The following is a 19,136-nucleotide window of genomic DNA, read 5'->3' as shown; positions in this document are numbered from 1 at the left end:
TTTTTAGCTCCCAGATGTGGGTGTATTTTTAGCAACCTATCACAGTTTCCCAGCAGCTTTGTAGTACCCTAACATGGGTTAGCAATCTGGTGCATTTTTTCAGTGGCTTTTTAGCACCCAAAAGTGTGTGTTTTTAGCATTCATCCCTTTTTATCCAGCAGCTTCATAGCATCCCACTGTGTGTGTTTTTAGAGACCCATTGCTGTGTTTCTAGCAGCTTTCCAGCCCCCAGATGTGGGTGTTTTTAGCGACCTGTCACTTTTTTTTCAGCAGGGATTGTGCCACCCTAACTGGGAATGCTAAGCCAAAACATAATCTTTTCCTAATCATATCCAAGTGGTTTTTGTGCCTCAACCTAACCGCATGTTAACCATAGCTTTATTGAAATGTAACGTTTTAGCTTGCAAATGTGGCATATCTGTCGTTTGCAGAAACATACGTCAGCATTTTTTATGGTGATTGGGATGCTGAAAACACATACTGTAGTTTATTTGGACTGAGTCCCATAGAGCACCAAATTAATCCACATCTGAAAATAGTCCCCAACAGACTTGCTATTTCCTCGTAAGGTTTGATAAAACCAACAGTGGCCAGCTATATATATCAGTGGGCTGTTTAAAGTCTTCGGTAAAAACCAAAGGGACAGAATTAAGAGACAGTCTAACATTGTGGGTTTTTTAATCTTTTCATGTGGTTTGATAACAACAGGAGAAATATAGAATATGATATCATTTTTCTCCCATAAAAGATACAATAATGAATGTTCATATAATTACTTTATGTGTGTTTTGGTGGTTATTTGACCTGTAATGTTGGTTAAAACCCTAAGACCCATCTCTAACCCTTTACCGTTGTCCACCCTTCTCACTTTCTTCCTGTTTACTTGTATGATATCATTTATCAAAGCAGCTATGCCATAAAAAAATCCCTTTAAAGGACTATTTAACACCTGGCAAATCAGCTGAGAGTTGAGATTTTCAGTGATTTGTCCTAAAAGTCCCTGAAATCAGACGCATATTAGATAAACCCATCTGATCCGAGAATGAATAACGGGGAACTTTTGCTCCCTCAGAGATTGGAGATTAAGAGGAGAGGATGGGATTTAATAGAAACCACAGCACAGTAGGGGACCTCCAAGTACACAGGAATGTGAGGGATCATGAAAGACTGTCTTGATAATAGTGGGTGTAGTTTTTTATAGTTTTATGCTTCATTTTATCCTCAGCGTGTCTGCAAAATGCAAATCTCTCTCCCTCAGACCTACACAGCTCATGATAATGATGAATCACAATCTTTTTAAGATGCTCTGATTTGTTTGTAATGATCTGATAGTTAAAACATGGATGTCTAACAAGCTTTTGGTATTATGTTTAGTATTGGATCATGAGTGTGTGCTGATACACTGGTAGCCTATACAATGACTGACAGATAGCAAGAGACATAAATATATTTCTGACACCAAGCAGTGGCGAAGAGCAGTTCAACGCAATAATTACATTCTGCATCCGGGAGGCATGTTAATGAGTTTCAGGTGGGAAGAAATTCATTGTAACATAGGTCAACATGTTACAGGACTCACAGGACTCTTTTAACTGTTTGGCTGTGGGAATTCCTTGGCCACAATTCACTGCTAAAAGTGAAACTACCCCCAAGTTTAATTTTGGCTGCATTTTGCTGCAGAAACAAACAGCTGCAGTTCAGTGGCAGTCGCGCCGGTTTGGTGGCCCAAATGTGGCTGGGAAAATGAAACTAATTGCAGGGTGTGTATTTTTGTAAAACCAGGACTTTTGAGCACTGGACATTTGTTTTGCAGATAATGGTCTGTCTGAGAAATGGGCTTTTGGTCCAGTGTGACATTTTTTGAACTAATGGGACTTATGACTTTTGGGCCCTTGGAACAATGGTATGGCACCCTAGTTCCCCCCTGGTTAGCTCTGTGAGCACTGTTGCAGTTGCTTAACGCTGTTTATGGAGTTAGCAACATTAGCTGCTAGCGGCCGGCTCAGCCACCACCATGTTAAGAACTGTATCCAGACAGTTTAGACTCCCTGGATCTCAAGTAGAGCCCCTTTAAGTAAACTAGGGACACCAGACCCAGGTGGTCCAGATTAGGCCAATCAGTCAGCTGCAGGCAGGGGAGAGACACAGGTTAGCTAAATGTCCTAACCCCATCACAACAGTATTATGTCTCCTTCTTAACAGGCGATTTTAGTTATATTAATGTATTTATTAAAATGTTTTCTTTCAATTTGTGCATCGGTCAATTATGATTTGTTATGTGATCATCTTGTTGTTGCTGTCTAGTGTTAGTACACCCAGACAGGCTTGGCCCCATGTGGCATAGTAAGGTTACAGTCAATCAGTAAATCAACTAGGGATTGCATTTTTTGACAGCTTATTTGACACATAATTGATACCAATATCAATATAGATATATCCACCAGTGTCCTGGTAGTGTCAGTTCAGGTCAGGGATTTCCATTAGACGATCAGTGTGGTCATAAACATCACACCAGTTAATGTATTGTTACTGTAGATTAAACTACATGTGAATTTTAATAGCATGTGTAATAGTTTATTTTAAAGCGGGTCAACCAGTGCACATGCAGACAACATATTTTTGCTGGGGAACTTAAAGACTAAAAACAATATACAGCAGTCAGCTTTTAGTGAAAGAGAAAGTGCTTGATGATAAAAAGGAAAGATTACAAGCAGACCAGCAGCTCTAATGTGAAGGGTCGCCCGTGGGTCCCAGCTCTGCGCCACCTGTCAGCCTGTCCCAATCCTATTGGCCTGGATTACCCCAGTCAAGGTTATTTCCTAGGTGCTGTGACCACTTAGCTCCCCTCCAGCCTCTTATTGGTTAAGCCAGTTGCTAGCTGTGACAGATGTCAGCAGTTTGTGCTGAGGTGAGCAGATACAAATACTGACTGGATATCATTTATTATTTTTATAAAATACTGACACTGACTTCTGACAATAATCATTTCTGTATGATTTCATTCTTGTTAATTAATGGGAAACAAATGTGCAGCCTTGTTAATTTACTGCCAGTTTAAGTAAAGTTGAATTTAATTCATTTCTCCTGCTGCTGGTGGGTGCCTGTGTTTTAATTTAAGCCTCTTTAGCCAACTGATGACGTTGGGTCATAACACATGTATACTTAGACATACAGTATGCACGCTTGTCTCCCTGAGACAGCCGACCCCTCCGAAAGCCTGACCTTCCTCTTACCTCTCATCTCTTATCTCCCATGCAGTGTCTGACCTGTTCCAAAGCACAGCATGGAGACAGGTCATCAGAGACGTTCAATCCTGTTAGGATTGGGTTAGGGAGATAAACTGTGTAGATATGTGTAAAACCCTATGTGCACGCAACTATTATCACCTACTATACTTTCAGCCCAGTTGCCTGAAGAAAATGTCCACATCCTAAGTTTCTACAGTCCAGAGTTATGTTACATTATTATTATTATACATTTGCATGTATGATATCATCAATGCTTCTAAAGTGAGGTTGTAAATGAGCTGACTTTATCATGAGCGAGTCGCATGCCAAGCTGCAGACCACTGTAGGAGACCAACGAACAGCAAAACTGGTTAGCAGCTTTTTAAGCACCAAACATGGCTGTTTTTTTATCGTTAGATATCAGCGGGGGATTGTGCCCCCAAAACTGTGTATTTTAAGCCAATCATGGTCTTTTACTAACCATACCTGAGTGTTTTTTGTGCCTAAACTGAAACACACATTTCACAACTTCAGTGTTGTGGAAACATAAAGTTTCAATATATCCACGACATAATAACGTGCACATGCAATGAAATGTACAATTCCAACATTTTTTTCTGCTGATTGGATTGTATATTTTGAAATTATTGCAGAGGTCATCTGTGTGAATATGACATGTCTGTAATTTGAATATGAAAAAATCTGCTGTGCTCAAGGTCAAGATTTATCTTTTATCTTGAGGGTCAATGAGAATTTCAGTTCATGATGTTGTTCATTCTGATGTTTAGAAATAATTTCAGTGCCTGTCGTGGTATACAAACCTTTGTAAAGCTATGAAATCAAAATGAAAATTGCAACTTTCTTAATATGCAAAAAATATTTGAAGTTGTAGAAACAATGTAACAATATCTACATATAATGTGTTTATAAAGATTTACAGTATCAATGGTCAATTCAAACCAAAACTGTGATCATCTGTGAACAGATTTAAAGCAAAAAATTGTGTGTAACCCAAAGTTCTCAAACTGTGTGTGATACTTAAGTTACACTTGCACACAGATACAACTGCAACCTTCAATTACACTTACTTGCCACATTTTTATACCCCAAATGCAGGGCCAAAATGTATCCTCTTTAACTGTCTAAATCACTCCTTTTGTGTCTTTGTTTAACCTGACTGTTGACTAAATTTGTACTTTTATTTACACAGTCCAGGGTTTCCCACACATTCATTTATTTGTGGGAAATTCCACCATTCAAGGAATACAGGCATACAACCCAACCTTCTAAATGATGTCTGATCATTTTATGAACTCAAAATCTTATAGGCCTTTAATTGTCGCCAAAGATGGGTACAAAATAAACAAAAGAAACACCACATTCGTAACAGATGGGTGTGTCACAAATAGTCTGTGTCATTCTCATGAATGTGATATTTAATGAAGGCCTTGAGGGACTTTGCTCAGATTTGCCACAATCGTTCAATTGGACTCACAAATGAACTGATTAGAATTTGAAGTTCAAAGGTCAAGGTCACTATGACCTTACAGAGGATATTTTTGGTTATAACTCATGATTTTACGCTAATTTTGACAAAATTTCAAACAAGCGTCTTACAGAAAAAAATTATCAGATAATGACATTTTATATCCAAAAGGTCAAAGTCTACTATGACATCATAACATTTTGCAAAAACACTTTTGTGGCCATTATTCAACACCATAACTCATGAACAGAAAGGGAGACATTTGGTCAGATACTGAATTGGTGATTCTAATCTTAGGTGTCCGCCTTGAAACTGTGCTGATAGTATAGACTTTTTGTGCTGTGGGGGGATGATATGTGTGAAGCATCTATGTTTTTACAGACATGGATGTAAACTGTAACTGCAATTTGATGGGTTTGCGGGAAGCATACAACCGCGAGGCAGTAATTCATTATACCAGAATGACAACAAATTGTATGATGTGGAATACCCTGAACCCTGGAAGTAACCAGGGTTTAAAGCACGTCTGTTGTCATGACGGCAGATCTGTCAGTCATCACCACCAGCCGGGGGTGGGTGGATGCAAATCCTTTGGGTGGGATGAGGAGGAGGGTAGTCACTGAGATGAGTTCATACCCCTAGCAACAGGGGGTTTGCAGACACAGACACTCAGAGGAAAGGTTCCTGTTGCCACAGCGAGCAGACACACGAATCTGGGACAGACAAACTCATCAAATTAATATTAGGCATTGGCTGTGTGCCCTCCCCTCTCTCACTGTTTTCCCTCACTCTCATCTATATAATCATCCACCTTTCCTCTACTCCTCTCTTTTTAATCATCTGCTTTTCATCCCCCCACCCAACCACACCCACACACATACTCACACACACCTCCCCTATCACCACAGCCGCCCACTTCCACCAAATCCACAGAGAATATCTGTCCATCCACTCTGATATTACAGATTATCCAATGATATTTCTCCTCCTGTTGTTTACTAAGTGTTCTGTGGCCTCACATACTCTGTCCTCATTCTGTTTAAAGGCCAATAGTCCCTGCTTTGATATCTCATACAGATAATGTACTTTCTACATTGGAATGTTTTTTTATGCAACTTCTGACCCTGGTCAGTGCTTTTACCATTTGTCTTTAACAAATTCAACCATGTTTTTTCATTTATCTTTTCATCTACCTTTTTTTTCCACCCTTCTGTTTTTCCACCCTCCTTTTCGTTTTCTTCTCTCCTTTCTCTAGGTTCAACCAGCCAGAGGTCGCCAACAGGCTCCAAACCGAAGATAACACTGGACCCTTACATACGCCTCAAATCAGACAAGTTAGACTTGGTGAGTCGTGTCCTCTGGTCAGATGGGCAAGGATGTTATTTTAAAGCCATGCTGCTAAATATATTTTTCCTGGCGTGTGATGCAAAGCATGTTTGGAGTCGTTTACTCAAGCTGTCTCTCCCTGTGCAGGGAGACCGTGGCCACCTTGATCCAATTGTAGCCCCCCCACTGGCCCCACCTGGCCAAAATAATTAAAGTCCAGCATTATTGTCTTTAAGAGGTTGTGGCATGCTGATTTTTTTAAGCTAGGTCAAAGTGTCTTGTGAAACATTTGTACCAACCATGTTGGCATTGCTTGTCTGGAAACGGGTTAAATAATGCCTCATATTTAGGCTAAATTTTAGCAAGGGAACAACTAGCATGGCCATTATTAAAGGAGTCCCTTGAACTCTCACCTCAATATATCTAAATGAAAATGGGTTCTATGGATACTCACAAGGCTGCCCTTAACCGGAGTATGGTTGTTTCCAGTAAGTATTTGGTTCCTTACAATCAATTTATTCCTTCAAATTTAAGCTGTATATTTGTCTTTTCAAGAAAAAGGGCAACCTGCCTGTTTGAAGAACAATCAATCACCTAACATGTATATACAGATATATAACATATTAAAACAGGACTGTTATGGAGCTTAAAATGTTAACTGTACCTGTATTAGTCTATGTGCATCAGATAATTAGTAAAATAAGAAACCAAAAATAAGAAACCACGTGATACCTTAACTCTATATTGACATAGTTTTCAATCAATCAATCAATCAATCAATTTTTATTGAACATGTTAAAACAAAATAAAAACAAAATCAAAATCCAGGCAGAATAAGGAATAAAGCCTACACACAAATAAAAACAACAACAACAACCAAAAAAACAAATAAACCTGTAATCAACAGGCAACAAGGCCTTAACAGTTTGGAAAACAGTACATCTGCCTATATTCAATTTATCACCCAAACATCATGTCCAAAAGGGATAGGAAGAAGTTATAAGAAACTTTTCTAGTCCTACCCCCCTGTCCCCCCGTTCAACTAGCCTATATACTTCAATAGCGTAATTGAATGCCTGAAATTCGGTTTTGGCGTTTGGTTTTGGTGTGCCACCCCAAGATTTTCAGTGGCCACATCTGGCCACCCCAATGAAAAGTTTCTGGAGGTATTCTGCTAAAGTTTATGTACACAGTGTGCATTTAGCAGCTTTGTACATCCTAGAAAATGAAACTAATAAGTCAACTAAGTTTAAAAATAACCAGCCAGTACTGACTCAAACAGGACTGGAACCCTATGCTCATGTGTGAAAGTTCTGTGCTCAACCCATTCATCGTACCTCCACAGACTGTGTCACTCTTTATACCCACTGACCTGACTTTCTGGCAGTATATATGTGAGTTTTTCTCATGAAGTTACAACTTTAAGCTCAAACCGTTTCTGAGATTGGCTCCAGGATTGGATCCATAATAATGCCTGTCAATAGCTGAATAGCTGCAGTGTGCAGTGTGAGCTTGAAATGATGGAAAGAACAATATGCTGATGACAGTTATCAGAGCCTTAGCAGTTGTGGCGCTAACAAATGCAGAGGTAATGGGGTCATTAGATGTAAAAAGATGCTTCCTCTGGGGAGCAGCAACATGCTCAGCATTGTAGGCAAGGTGAGGCAAGGCAAATTTATTTATATAGCACATTTCATACCCAAAAGCAAGCTAAAGCGCTGTACAGATTAGTCAAGTCATTGGAGCCCAATCACAAAGCATGCCTCAAAGGGCTGTACAAATAGTACCACTGAGTTTCAATATCAATTTAATCTATAAAGTCCAATATTACAAATAACAATTAGCCACAGAGGGCATAACAGCATACAACATCCCTCTGTCCTTGGACCCTCACAGTGAATAAGGTAGCACAAGATGAAAGGTCATGAGGTCGCCTAAAGAATCAATCCTGTGGGGACCATGAATATCCATGCTAACATTTCATGGAGGCTGAAATGACAGATGGAAAGAGCAGTATGCTGATAATTATTATCAGAGCCTTACTAGTCATTTTGATAAATATTGTAAAGGTAATAGGGTCATTAGATGTAGATTTAGATGTAGTACATTTAATGGCAGCCTGCCCAAACAGATTATCAATCCATATTAGAAAGTTTTTCCTGATGGTAGCACAAAAGAAAAGGTCATGAGGTCGCCAAAATGATTAATCCTCTGGGGACTGTAATTATACCCCCACCAACATTTCGTCACAGCTTGGCTAATACTTGTATACCCAACATTCAGTAGGTTAATTAGTTGTGATGATGGTGGTGGAGAACACTGGTGACTGTGAAGGACATAGTATATGATCCACAGCATTTTCATACTCATCAGAACATCCAGAGAGTCCTGTAAGCTGTATGGAGGACTTTGCATTCAGTACGTCTCTCTGCTCATTTATTTAAGTTTTGAAAGAAGCTCCATGAAGTGAATTCACACTGAAGATTCTTCTCATTCTGATTAACTGGCTTGCAACTTTTCCACCCCCAAGCTCTCTCTTCTTCTAATTATTGATTTCTCTGCTCGCAGTCTCTCTCTGCTTGCTTTATCACACTTGCGCTCTTCATCTGTACATTATTTTTACCCTCTCAGCACATTGTCTCCTTGCTCCCCCTCTCACCCCTGCCCTCCAGCTTCCTATTTCTGTGCTGATGGTCTTTATTTTCCTTTGCCTCTTTCTCTGTCTCACTGTCTCTTCCTCCTGTACAGATTTGTTACTGTTTTTCAGCTTTGATTTTAATTTAGCTCAGCAGTATGTTGATCCTAATCTACCAATTCATTAATGGGATTAGAGAGACAGAGACAGAGAGTTTAAATGTTGAAAACAGGCACAATTCTCTCTTGATCTGTTGGCTCCTTTGCAAAAGAGAGAGAGTGAGATGGATTAGGGGTATTTTTAGCTTTGAGACCTACTGTAAAAGATGAGCAACTGTCATAAAGCACAAAAAGTCAATGAAAGAAGAACACAAGGATGAGCCAAGTACAATGACTTCAATTTCAATTTTATTCATAAACTCCAATATCAATTAATTACAGTACTTTACAGAGAGGATGGTTGTGGTATATGCAAATATATTACAGTAGGTATAAAGGTATGAAAAATTAAATACCGCCCAAGCCTAATGTAGAACAACATGGCAGACTCTATGGAAGAGCACCTACTCTTTATGTATATATTAATGGCTCATTCTACAGTAACGAAAACACAATGATTATACACTAAAAAAACATAGTTAAATATGAATATGATATTCCATTTCTGCCAATAGACACCTCTAAATCCTACACACTGGACCTTTAAGTGATGCTGCAAAGGAACTATGGTAAAGATGCTGTCTTTATATCCCTGTTTACCTTCTGTCTCTGTCTCTCAGGCTCTGTCCTTCCTCGGGTTGGATGTCACAGAGGAGAAGAGGAAGAAGTTGAGACAGAGTCTGACCACAGACCCACAAGGCACTGTGGCCTATGGAGGTGAAGCACACACACAGAAACACACTCACAAACACACTCACACTTTCAGTTGTGTCAACAGCAAGGTGAAATATCTGCGTTGAAATGCTGTCATATCACAGGCTCCATGTGACGGCTGCATGTCAGCAAGTGTCAGTGAGTGACTGTGTCACTTGGGTGCAGTGTCACATTGAGTAACCATGAAGCAGCTCTGTGTCTGTTTGTAGCCAGGCAGACATTTCTATGATGTTCCATACCTGTAACTCTTATCACAGCAGGAGCTGGGTCATAAATGCTATGATATTATAAAATGATATTTGTTTATTGCTACTAATTACTAATCAGTATGAATTCTATCAACTAATTAAGGTGTCATAAAATAAATCTTCAAATGTATGCTAAAATATTAAGTTAAATAACATGTTATAAACACTTTTAGGTACGAGAAAATTAAGTTAGAATTTCATTTCTTCAGGGCTGCAATTAATTATCGGTACTAATGTCTTCCAGACCTATAGTATATGTATACATGGTGAAGCATTTTTGTCACTCTCAGATCAAAACATCAGGATTATTTGGGTGTTTCGATTAGATGCAAATAAAATCGGGAACCAAGTCATGTGGTGTAGGATTCTATGGCAACAAACATGACACATAGTGTCAAAATGGCAAGCTGGGATTGGTTTTTACTCTCACTTTTGCTGGCAAGCATGTTTACAAACAGTGAGTGGTTATCCTGCAGAGTATAAGTTGGCAAACAACCTCACTTTGATCCACAATGTTTGATTCTATTTTGTCGAACCCCAAATCCTTCAGCAAATTACTTCTCAGATGTTTTGGTGTCATGATTATCTTGGCAAAGTTCACCAGTTCTCTTTATTTTGCATTGATAAAGATAGCAGCTACCTAAAAACACTTTACTATCTTCTTATAGCCTTTTCCTGCTTTGTGGGCATCACTTATTTTAGTTTTCAGAGTGCTAGGCAGCTGTTTAGAGGAGCCCATGGAGACTGATTGTTGGGACAAGGTTTCAGGAGTCAGAATATTTATAAAGCTTTGAAATATGCATCAGCTGGCATTTTACTAATGATGATTGTGAGCAAGCCATAGCCCTAACAAGCTCTCCTGTCTTTAGATTAGTATTCTTTGGTTTGGTAGCCATGGCAACCCTGGCCTCTTTGTCACCAATAGCAAACATTTCTGTCTGTATTTTTCTGTTGACTCTTAGACTTCGTGGAGGCCACCCGGAACATTTTCCAGGAGAACCTGGAGGAGCTGGGTTTAGGGACGGGACCCTTCATGTTTTCCTATCATGAAGCAGCTAGTTTGATGGACACGTCCGCATTCCACTCCCCCGTAAGCAGTCCTCACACAGTTTTTCACATGCTAGCACTCTCACACAGAGTATATTTACAAGATACCCAACAGGTGTAGCTTCATTTGCTTCATTGTCATGAAGGTAACCTGTAAAATACATGACTGTGTACACGTGTGTGCGTGTGTGCGTGTGTGCGTGTGTGCAGACATATGAATCAGAATGCAGCTACAGCAGTGAGGAGATGGAACAGTTTCAGACAGAGGTGAAGCAGCTGCAAACCCAGATGAAACAGCTGAAGGTGAACTCAGACACAGACACACAGTTACATACATGACATTTTCTTACAATGTGGAAAAACTTCTAGCAAAGTCAAATATAAGGGACTACAATTCTAAAGTGTTTTTCAGTCAAAGAAGCCACTGAGTCTTAGGGATAAAATCGTAAGGTGGCCTTGAGCCAGTGGCCAAAGCTGAGTTGGAAAACAGCTGACACCTGTCTATGGTAACCAAATAAAATGAAATGAATGAGGGCAAAAGGAAGCATTTTCTCTGTTATGTAGTCTGGTTTCACTGAGCCACAGAAGTGTTCAGACCCTCTGACCTGATGGATGCAGCTGTCAAAACCCTCCCAGGCTTCATCTGCTGCCTCTCTTGGCAGGTGATGCTGAAGGACATGGAGCATAGCAAGAAAACCCTGGAGGAGGAGCTGCAGAAGACCTCAGAGGTGAGACTCGAGCCAAGACAGTATATGGAGTATAAACTGTATAGACCGTGTCACTGCTATACTGCTCCTAGGGCAACATCTTTGATCCCTGTTTACTTCCTGTTAGCTAAGGCATCAACAAATGTTCTAAGAGGAAATACACCCATATAGAATGTTTATGTTGTCAAGTTTGAAACAGACAATAAAGCAATTGAATGTTATCCACTGGTTTGTGAACTCCTGTTTTGAAGACTCAAATTTGGCATATTGGCTGTTGCCATCTTGGATTTTTGGAGCCAGAAATGACAATATTTGGACAAGAGGGTGGAGATAACCCTAATGCTAGCCGCTAGCTTAGTTAGCACTGTGCATTTACAGCTATTAGCTGTGATATACTAATAGAGTGCTGCAGGGGTGACATTTATTTAGTTCACATAACCAGTTTCCTCAGCAAATAGCCTATGGAATTTTCCCACTGGCTTTTGACTTCTTGCAGAAAATAAGCTCTGTGAAGAACAAAGTTTTATGATAATTACACATTTTGTTCAACAAGATAATCGTCACAAATGAACACCAGTTTTATGATTTTTGAAGCGTAAATGCAATCAAAAAAATAATAATTACACCACGTTCGCATGACTTCACTGTTGCCACCACAACAAGGCTGTATAGTCGTGTTGGACATGATGAAGTTCTATAGTCTCATTTAGCCACTCCAGCAACCTTCTTTTTTAAGACAGGTAAAGGCTTCAAAATTTATGAGTGGGGTATTTACTGAGGTATTTGATGTCATAGAACAAAACGTGAAAGTCTCTTCAGCCTGTGACAGACCTTGTTTCAGGCATCTAACCAAAAACTCATTCAAAAAACCCCACTGACTTCAAGAGGAGCTAACCAGGAGTGCTAAAATACTAACTCATTTCTGAGTTTTAGGACTCATTTCTGCACAACGATATGTTAATTTTCACTAGTGAAAACAGGCTTAAGACCACTTCTTTAAAACATGTACTTATCAGAAAAACTGAATATCCGACTCCTTAGAGTCTCTTTTAGTACAACCAAACGCTGAACAAGACGTTTTTAGGCAACCAAAAAGTAACAATAAACTTTCATGAACTGAAAACACACTAAGATCGGGACAGCTATGGCAACGTCTATGTGAATCTGGGGTTACACCATGGTTACGTTACCTCACCAACATTATCACTGTGGTGGTGACTTGTCAGTGGACGGCACCCACCTGTCACTCACAGCAGCCTTGCCTTACATTATGCATAACATTAAGCCTTATTAACATTTAAATAGGCAGTTTAGCACGGGGGTCTATGAGGAATGACTCGCTCTTGGAGCCAGCCTCAAGTGGCCATTCAAGGAACTGCAGTTTTTGGCACTTCCATGTTGCATGGCTGTTATTTTCCATCTGTTTCGATGATGGAACCAGTTAGATTTGTTCACAAATATAAAATAAAAGTATCAACTATAGAAGTCTGCATAGCGTTGCATCACATGCTACACATGAATACATTTACCACTCTGTTGTCCTTCCCAGAAAGCATGTCTGACTGTGGAGGAGAACACCCGTCTGAAGAGTCGTCTGCAGGCAGCGGAGGCTGAGGCAGGCCAGCGGCAGGCCAGCAGTGCGGAGCAGGACTACGAGGAGGTTATACAACTGCTGGAAGCTGAGATCAGAGACCTGAAGAACCAGCTGGCCAGCAAGAGGCAAACACGAGGAATGGAGTCCTCCAAGGTGAGTCTCAAGCAGGTATTTAACAATTTCTGTTGTATGTTATTTTTTACTTTTATCCTTATTACATTTCAGAAACGTGTGTGTGTTACTATGTACTTCATAGATTTGGATTTTACATACAATACATGTAATCAACAAATAAAATGCATACCCAACAATAGGGCTAGGTAATGACTTTAGGTTCTTTTATCTCAGACATGTTAGGATATTACATACCTTGACATGTTTCGGCGGAAACTTCGGCCTTCCTCAGAAGTGTCACTTCGTGGTGGTTGTGACACGCCTTTATCAGCTGATCTGTCAATCAGCCAACACTAGGGAGCCACCTGCTGTCCGTCCGCCGCCTCTCCAGGATGCTGCTCCAGGTGTGGGAGAGCATGTATGCCCCCTTGTCCCTGTTCATTGTCCCTGGGCCCCGCTTCCTTATTTCAATAGCCTCCATGCGCCGGTATTTGTTGTCCTCAGTGCATAGTCCAAGAAACCTACAAATCAGCCATAACAGATCACTGCAAAAGAGAAAATCATCTTATGGACTGGGATAAAAGAACCTAAAGTCACTATCATAAACTAAAGACATAATGAACACCATTGAACTAATAGGGCTAGGTGATATGAAGAAAGTCAAATATCACAATATTATTTACCGAATACATCTATCAATATTGTGATGATTTTATAGGTTTGATCCACAAAATATTAACATAGAGATATAAATAATTGTTTAGCTACAACAGTCTGGTGAGTTATGAAAATGACATCACTTCACTGTAATGCAGCCTTTTAAAGGGTCTATGTTTAATTCAAAACATATGAATTCACTCTCAACAATCTCTGCCAGCATCAGAGACTTGTGCACAGACTTGTTTAAAATCCGTCGGAGGCTTTTTTCTGTGGGATGGCACCTGTAACACCTACAGACAGGAGGTAAACAGATAGAGCAGCTGTGTGTGGAACAACCTCTGCAGCTATATGAGCTCAAGCCGAGAGGCAACAATTGACTGTGCAGACATGAACCCTCTCCTATAGATAACATCGCATGGAATTTAAATAGCATTGAGCCAAGCTTTTCCTTTCCTCTGTTCTATTTCCATCCTCTGTCACAGGCTGGAGGCCCTGCAGCAGCATCAGTGTGCCCCAGCTTTTCTCTGTGATGCACAGCCCTACTGAAAGAGCCACAGAGCTTTGCCTCTGTTTTCACCCGCAGCAGCCTGCTTTGATGAAAAGAAGGCTTTATATTTATTTCCTCTGGCTCTCAGGCTTACTGCCTCACTACCTGTGGCTTTTCATCTCAGGTGGTAAATCCTCTGGCTGTACACTGGCATACGGCCTTATAGGATTCCTGTGAGGCAGAGCATTATCCAGTGGCAAATATGATGAGAGAATAACAGAAATGAGGACAGCAGGTTCTGAAACCTCTTCACTACTCTCCTCTGAAGACCAAAATAAATATGACAGCTGCTGAGTACATGGTCACGTGGTTAGATGAGTTTAAATACGTGGTCTAATCTAGTGGAACCTTCCTCCTACCCCTTCTTCTTTCATTTTCAGGGGTTCAAGTCTGTTGGGTTGAAACCATATTATTTTTGTGCTGATTTATTATTATTTTTCTTTCTCTGTTTATTGTTGACATACCGAAAGAAATGATTGATTGTGTCTGTGATGTGTGTTTCTCAGGATGAGGTGCTGGAGCTGAACAAGAGACTGACAACTATCGATTGCCAGCTGAAGAAGTCTGAGCTGAGCAGGAAACACCTGGAGATCTCCAACAAGAAGCTGCTGGGCTTTGCACAGGTACAACTTTTACTGGACACTCTCACACTGAATTTGATTTTCTCTGTTCATTCACTCCTTCCATTTTGTTTTAATGAAGTTTTCTACAGTAAAGCACGTCACTGAAAACACACTAAGATCGGGACAGCTATGGCAACGTCTATACTCTGTGAATCTGGGGTTACACCATGGTTACGTTACCTCACCAACATTATCACTGTGGTGGTGACTTGTCAATGGACGGCACCCACCTGTCACTCACAGCAGCCTTGCCTTACATTATGCATAACATTAAGCCTTATTAACATTTAAATAGGCAGTTTAGCACGGGGGTCTATGAGGAATGACTCGCTCTTGGAGCCAGCCTCAAGTGGCCATTCAAGGAACTGCAGTTTTTGGCACTTCCATGTTGCATGGCTGTTATTTTCCATCTGTTTCGATGATGGAACCAGTTAGATTTGTTCACAAATATAAAATAAAAGAATCAACTATAGAAGTCTGCATAGCGTTGCATCACATGCTACACATGAATACATTTACCACTCTGTTGTCCTTCCCAGAAAGCATGTCTGACTGTGGAGGAGAACACCCGTCTGAAGAGACAAATCTCTAAAATGATTTCTGTAACTTTGCTGTCATTTTTAATTATAAGACAGAGCAGATCAGTAGAAACAGATCAGCTAGATCAGCTTACAGTTTGAGTGGTTCATAGCACATATTTGACAGTAGCTTGTTTAAAAGATAAGTGCTGTATTTGTAGTCATTTCTAGATTTCTGTAGATTTTGATAAGAGTAATTCATTACCTAACAGGCCTTTAAGACTGTCAATAGATGAAAACAGACAAACACGACAATCAGCATGTGTTCTGTCCCATTTCATAATCCATGCAGAGTGGGACACTTCATGCAGTCTCATACACTGGATTCAACAGACAGACAGCACATGGAGCTATTCAGAAACACCTGACAGTTTTAAACATCCTCATGCCCTACAGTACTAGTTCCCTAAACTGTTCTGAAGCCAGTCTGCTCCCCAGTGGCCGAGAGACACACTGCAGCTCCCTGCAACATTTGATAAACCAGACAGACTTGTCTCACCCTTTCTTTTAAAGTCACTTTTTTGAAGAAGGTTTTCAAGTCTTAAGCAGCAAAAGAACAAAGTAGTGGGACTGGTCCACATGCAAGTGTCATATATATGGATTGGTCTGTCTTTTCTTGCTTCTGAAAGGCTTAAGTTCAGTGACAAACACGACTCTACTGGCAGTCAGGCTGTAGACTATGGCATTAAATTTGTACATGAAAGACCACTTCGATAAAGATCAGACAGCATATTCATAAGGATCTTACCTTACTACTAGGGGCTCTCCTAAATGCAATTAAAAATTCCCTCTTATGAGCTACCCGCAAATTTGTTCAGTCAGGTAGGAGATTTGATCCGATACCACATGATATGATACCATATGATATGATACGCTAATCCTTTATTCCTCCCACAGCGGAGAAATTTGCAACATTACAGCAGCAAAGGGATAGTGCAAACAGGAAGCATCAATAGAAAAAAACAAAGTAATATATTTGTACGAATCAGTAAAAAGAAACACACAGATCTGTATATAATAACCAAGCTGTACAAAACAAAGAGCAATATAATAAATAAACTATTAAAACACAAAGCAATATAATAAGTAAGCAGCAAAAAGAAGCAAAATATAATAAAGAGACAGACTAAATGGCTGATCTCACATTATAGACTGATGAAAGTATAGATATTGCACAGTTTAGCATATACTCATATTGAGTGATGATTGTAAGCAGTAAAAATGAAAGCAAGATATAATAATGAGAGTGAATGGCAGAGTTTACATTATTGCATGCATCATTTGTAGATACTTCACAGTTGGTATGTGCAGATATTTCATGAGTGATGATTGATTGTCCATGATTTTCATACTGTATGTGTGGTCTACTGTCATTCTGAGTGGGAGCTCTATTTGTTGTAACACTGGCTTTGAAATCAGACCTCCCCATCGGCTCTGAAAACACTTTATCACCTTCTCTGTCTTTGGGACCTTCAGGTCCTTGTTTCAGTGTCACATGAAGACTTGGTATCTGAATTGGTTCAGTGTTATTAAGAAATCAATGTCAATTCAGAACTTCACATAATTCTTATTGTGTCCTCAGAACGTCCACAAAGTGCTGACAACACCCAGCCTGTTTGGAGGAGAAGGCGGGTAAGAGGCTTTGAACAGCTACTGCTCTACATCACATCTTTAGTCACCCACAAGCAGCTCTGCAGCAAGAGTCCTGCTGTAACCACTCTTCCTCTCTGTGTTCTGTTTACCAGGAGCAACAGGTCATCTCCCGCCACTGACAGCCCTGACACCCCGTCACCACTCCCTGATCCTGCCTTCCAACTGGCTGTGGAGGCCAAAGAGCTGGTGGCAGGAGTCTGCACCCCCACTGCTGATGACAGAGGTACAGAGAACACACTAGAAATACACCAGAGCAGGCTGAAAAAGACTACACTGGAATACTCTACAACACACATGACACACTGGAGCTGAAATAATTCATTCTTCTTCATCTTCTAACCGCTTCATCCTCTTGAGGGTCGCGGGGGGGCTGGAGCCTATCCCAGCTGACATCGGGCGAGAGGCAGGGTACACCCTGGACAGGTCGCCAGACTATCGCAGGGCTGACACATAGAGACAAACAACCATTCACACCTACGGACAATTTAGAGTTATCAATTAACCTAGTCCCCAATCTGCATGTCTTTGGACTGTGGGAGGAAGCTGGAGTGCCCGGAGAGAACCCACGCTGACACGGGGAGAACATGCAAACTCCGCACAGAAGGGCTCCCACACCCGGGATTGAACCAGCAACCCTCTTGCTGTGAGGCGACAGTGCTAACCACCACACTACCGTGCCGCCCAAGCTGAAATAATTAGTTCTCTAATTGATTTAATAATGGATTCATTGTGAAATCAAATTTGATACTCAATTAATGTTTACTGATATATATTTATGTTAATCATTCTGAGATGGTTTGGTCAAGCATGATAGAAACAGGCTCAGTCTGCTGCAGGTTACATTGTAACTCAAATTACTCTATTATTGATTTTATTTATTTTCACTTTCTGTTTTACAATTCTTTTTCAATTATCATGTTAGAAATGTTTCATCCTCGGCTAATTTCACAGCAGTTGGTAGATTAAGTTTTGATAGTGTGTGTAAAAGTGAAGGATGAACCTGACTGGCTGGTCAGTCACACTGAATGCAAAGCCAATTTTTGTCTTGCATTACTCACACAAATACAGCTGCTGGAGTGTTTTTTCTTTTTGGACTATTTTGCATTTGGTGAATATTCACCCTTCACAGTGGTGCTAATGGTTTTGCCAATTGAGGAAGGCAGCTACCCGCAAGCTTAATTTGTTGTAAAGTATAACCATTAACTTGAATCAAGTGATGTGAACACAGTTAACATGGTGGCTCCATGCTCTGAATCAACATTAACCAGATGGCAGCACTCTTTGTCTTTCATCTTGACCACAGAGGCACATTACTGAGTTGCTCTTTCCATTGGTTACATTCCACAATAAAAGACTAACTTAAATTACTCAGAGCATTTTTTCTAAGAAGCAACTAAGAAAAATAGCTTAAACAAGTCACAAATAAATACCATATTTTGAGAACTTAATTATGTAGTCCTATGGCATCACTCACTAATCTCTGAGCCCTCTTGTCTGCTCTGTCTCTGTAATGTTTCAGTACTGATGTTGAGTTGTAGAGCTCCAGGTGCATGCAGACAGTAACAATACGTTTGTCCATCATTTCTGATTCTCGGTCAATTCAGGTTATTCACAACTAGATCTCAACACTGATAGGCTTTACATCACATGAATTTTTCGCACGTTGAAAACATTTAAACTGGCATGATTATGTGAATTTCATGTGTTAGACTGATTCCTAACTTGACGCGAACAAGTGAACAAGGGAACATCAGATTGTTCCAGTTACTCCCAGTGAGGATGTCGTGAACTGCTTCATGCTATAGCAAACAGGCTGAGG

The 19,136-nt window shown here is 40.2% G+C and overlaps 1 protein-coding gene across 4 annotated transcripts in view; it reads left to right on the top strand.

Moving 5' to 3' along the window:
* LOC117267843 (syntaxin-binding protein 4) overlaps positions 1 to 19,136 on the top strand; it is a 121,873-nt gene that overhangs the window by 101,046 nt on the left and 1,691 nt on the right. For 3 of the 4 annotated variants that reach the window (XM_078161309.1, XM_033643887.2, XM_033643885.2), the window contains exons 12-20: positions 5,969 to 6,057; positions 9,453 to 9,549; positions 10,757 to 10,884; positions 11,052 to 11,144; positions 11,504 to 11,569; positions 13,098 to 13,295; positions 14,970 to 15,086; positions 17,247 to 17,296; positions 17,410 to 17,540. In XM_078161309.1, coding sequence (XP_078017435.1) covers positions 5,969 to 6,057; positions 9,453 to 9,549; positions 10,757 to 10,884; positions 11,052 to 11,144; positions 11,504 to 11,569; positions 13,098 to 13,295; positions 14,970 to 15,086; positions 17,247 to 17,296; positions 17,410 to 17,540 — 969 coding nt within the window. The remainder of the gene's footprint in view (positions 1 to 5,968; positions 6,058 to 9,452; positions 9,550 to 10,756; positions 10,885 to 11,051; positions 11,145 to 11,503; positions 11,570 to 13,097; positions 13,296 to 14,969; positions 15,087 to 17,246; positions 17,297 to 17,409; positions 17,541 to 19,136) is intronic. The other variant, XM_078161308.1, reaches the window with a different exon arrangement.

The sequence above is a fragment of the Epinephelus lanceolatus genome, chromosome 18, assembly GCF_041903045.1.
Source record: "Epinephelus lanceolatus isolate andai-2023 chromosome 18, ASM4190304v1, whole genome shotgun sequence".
Classification (NCBI taxonomy): domain Eukaryota; kingdom Metazoa; phylum Chordata; class Actinopteri; order Perciformes; family Serranidae; genus Epinephelus; species Epinephelus lanceolatus.
The sequence above is the reverse complement of the archived record's forward strand: the minus strand, read 5'-3'. Positions and strand labels throughout refer to the sequence as shown.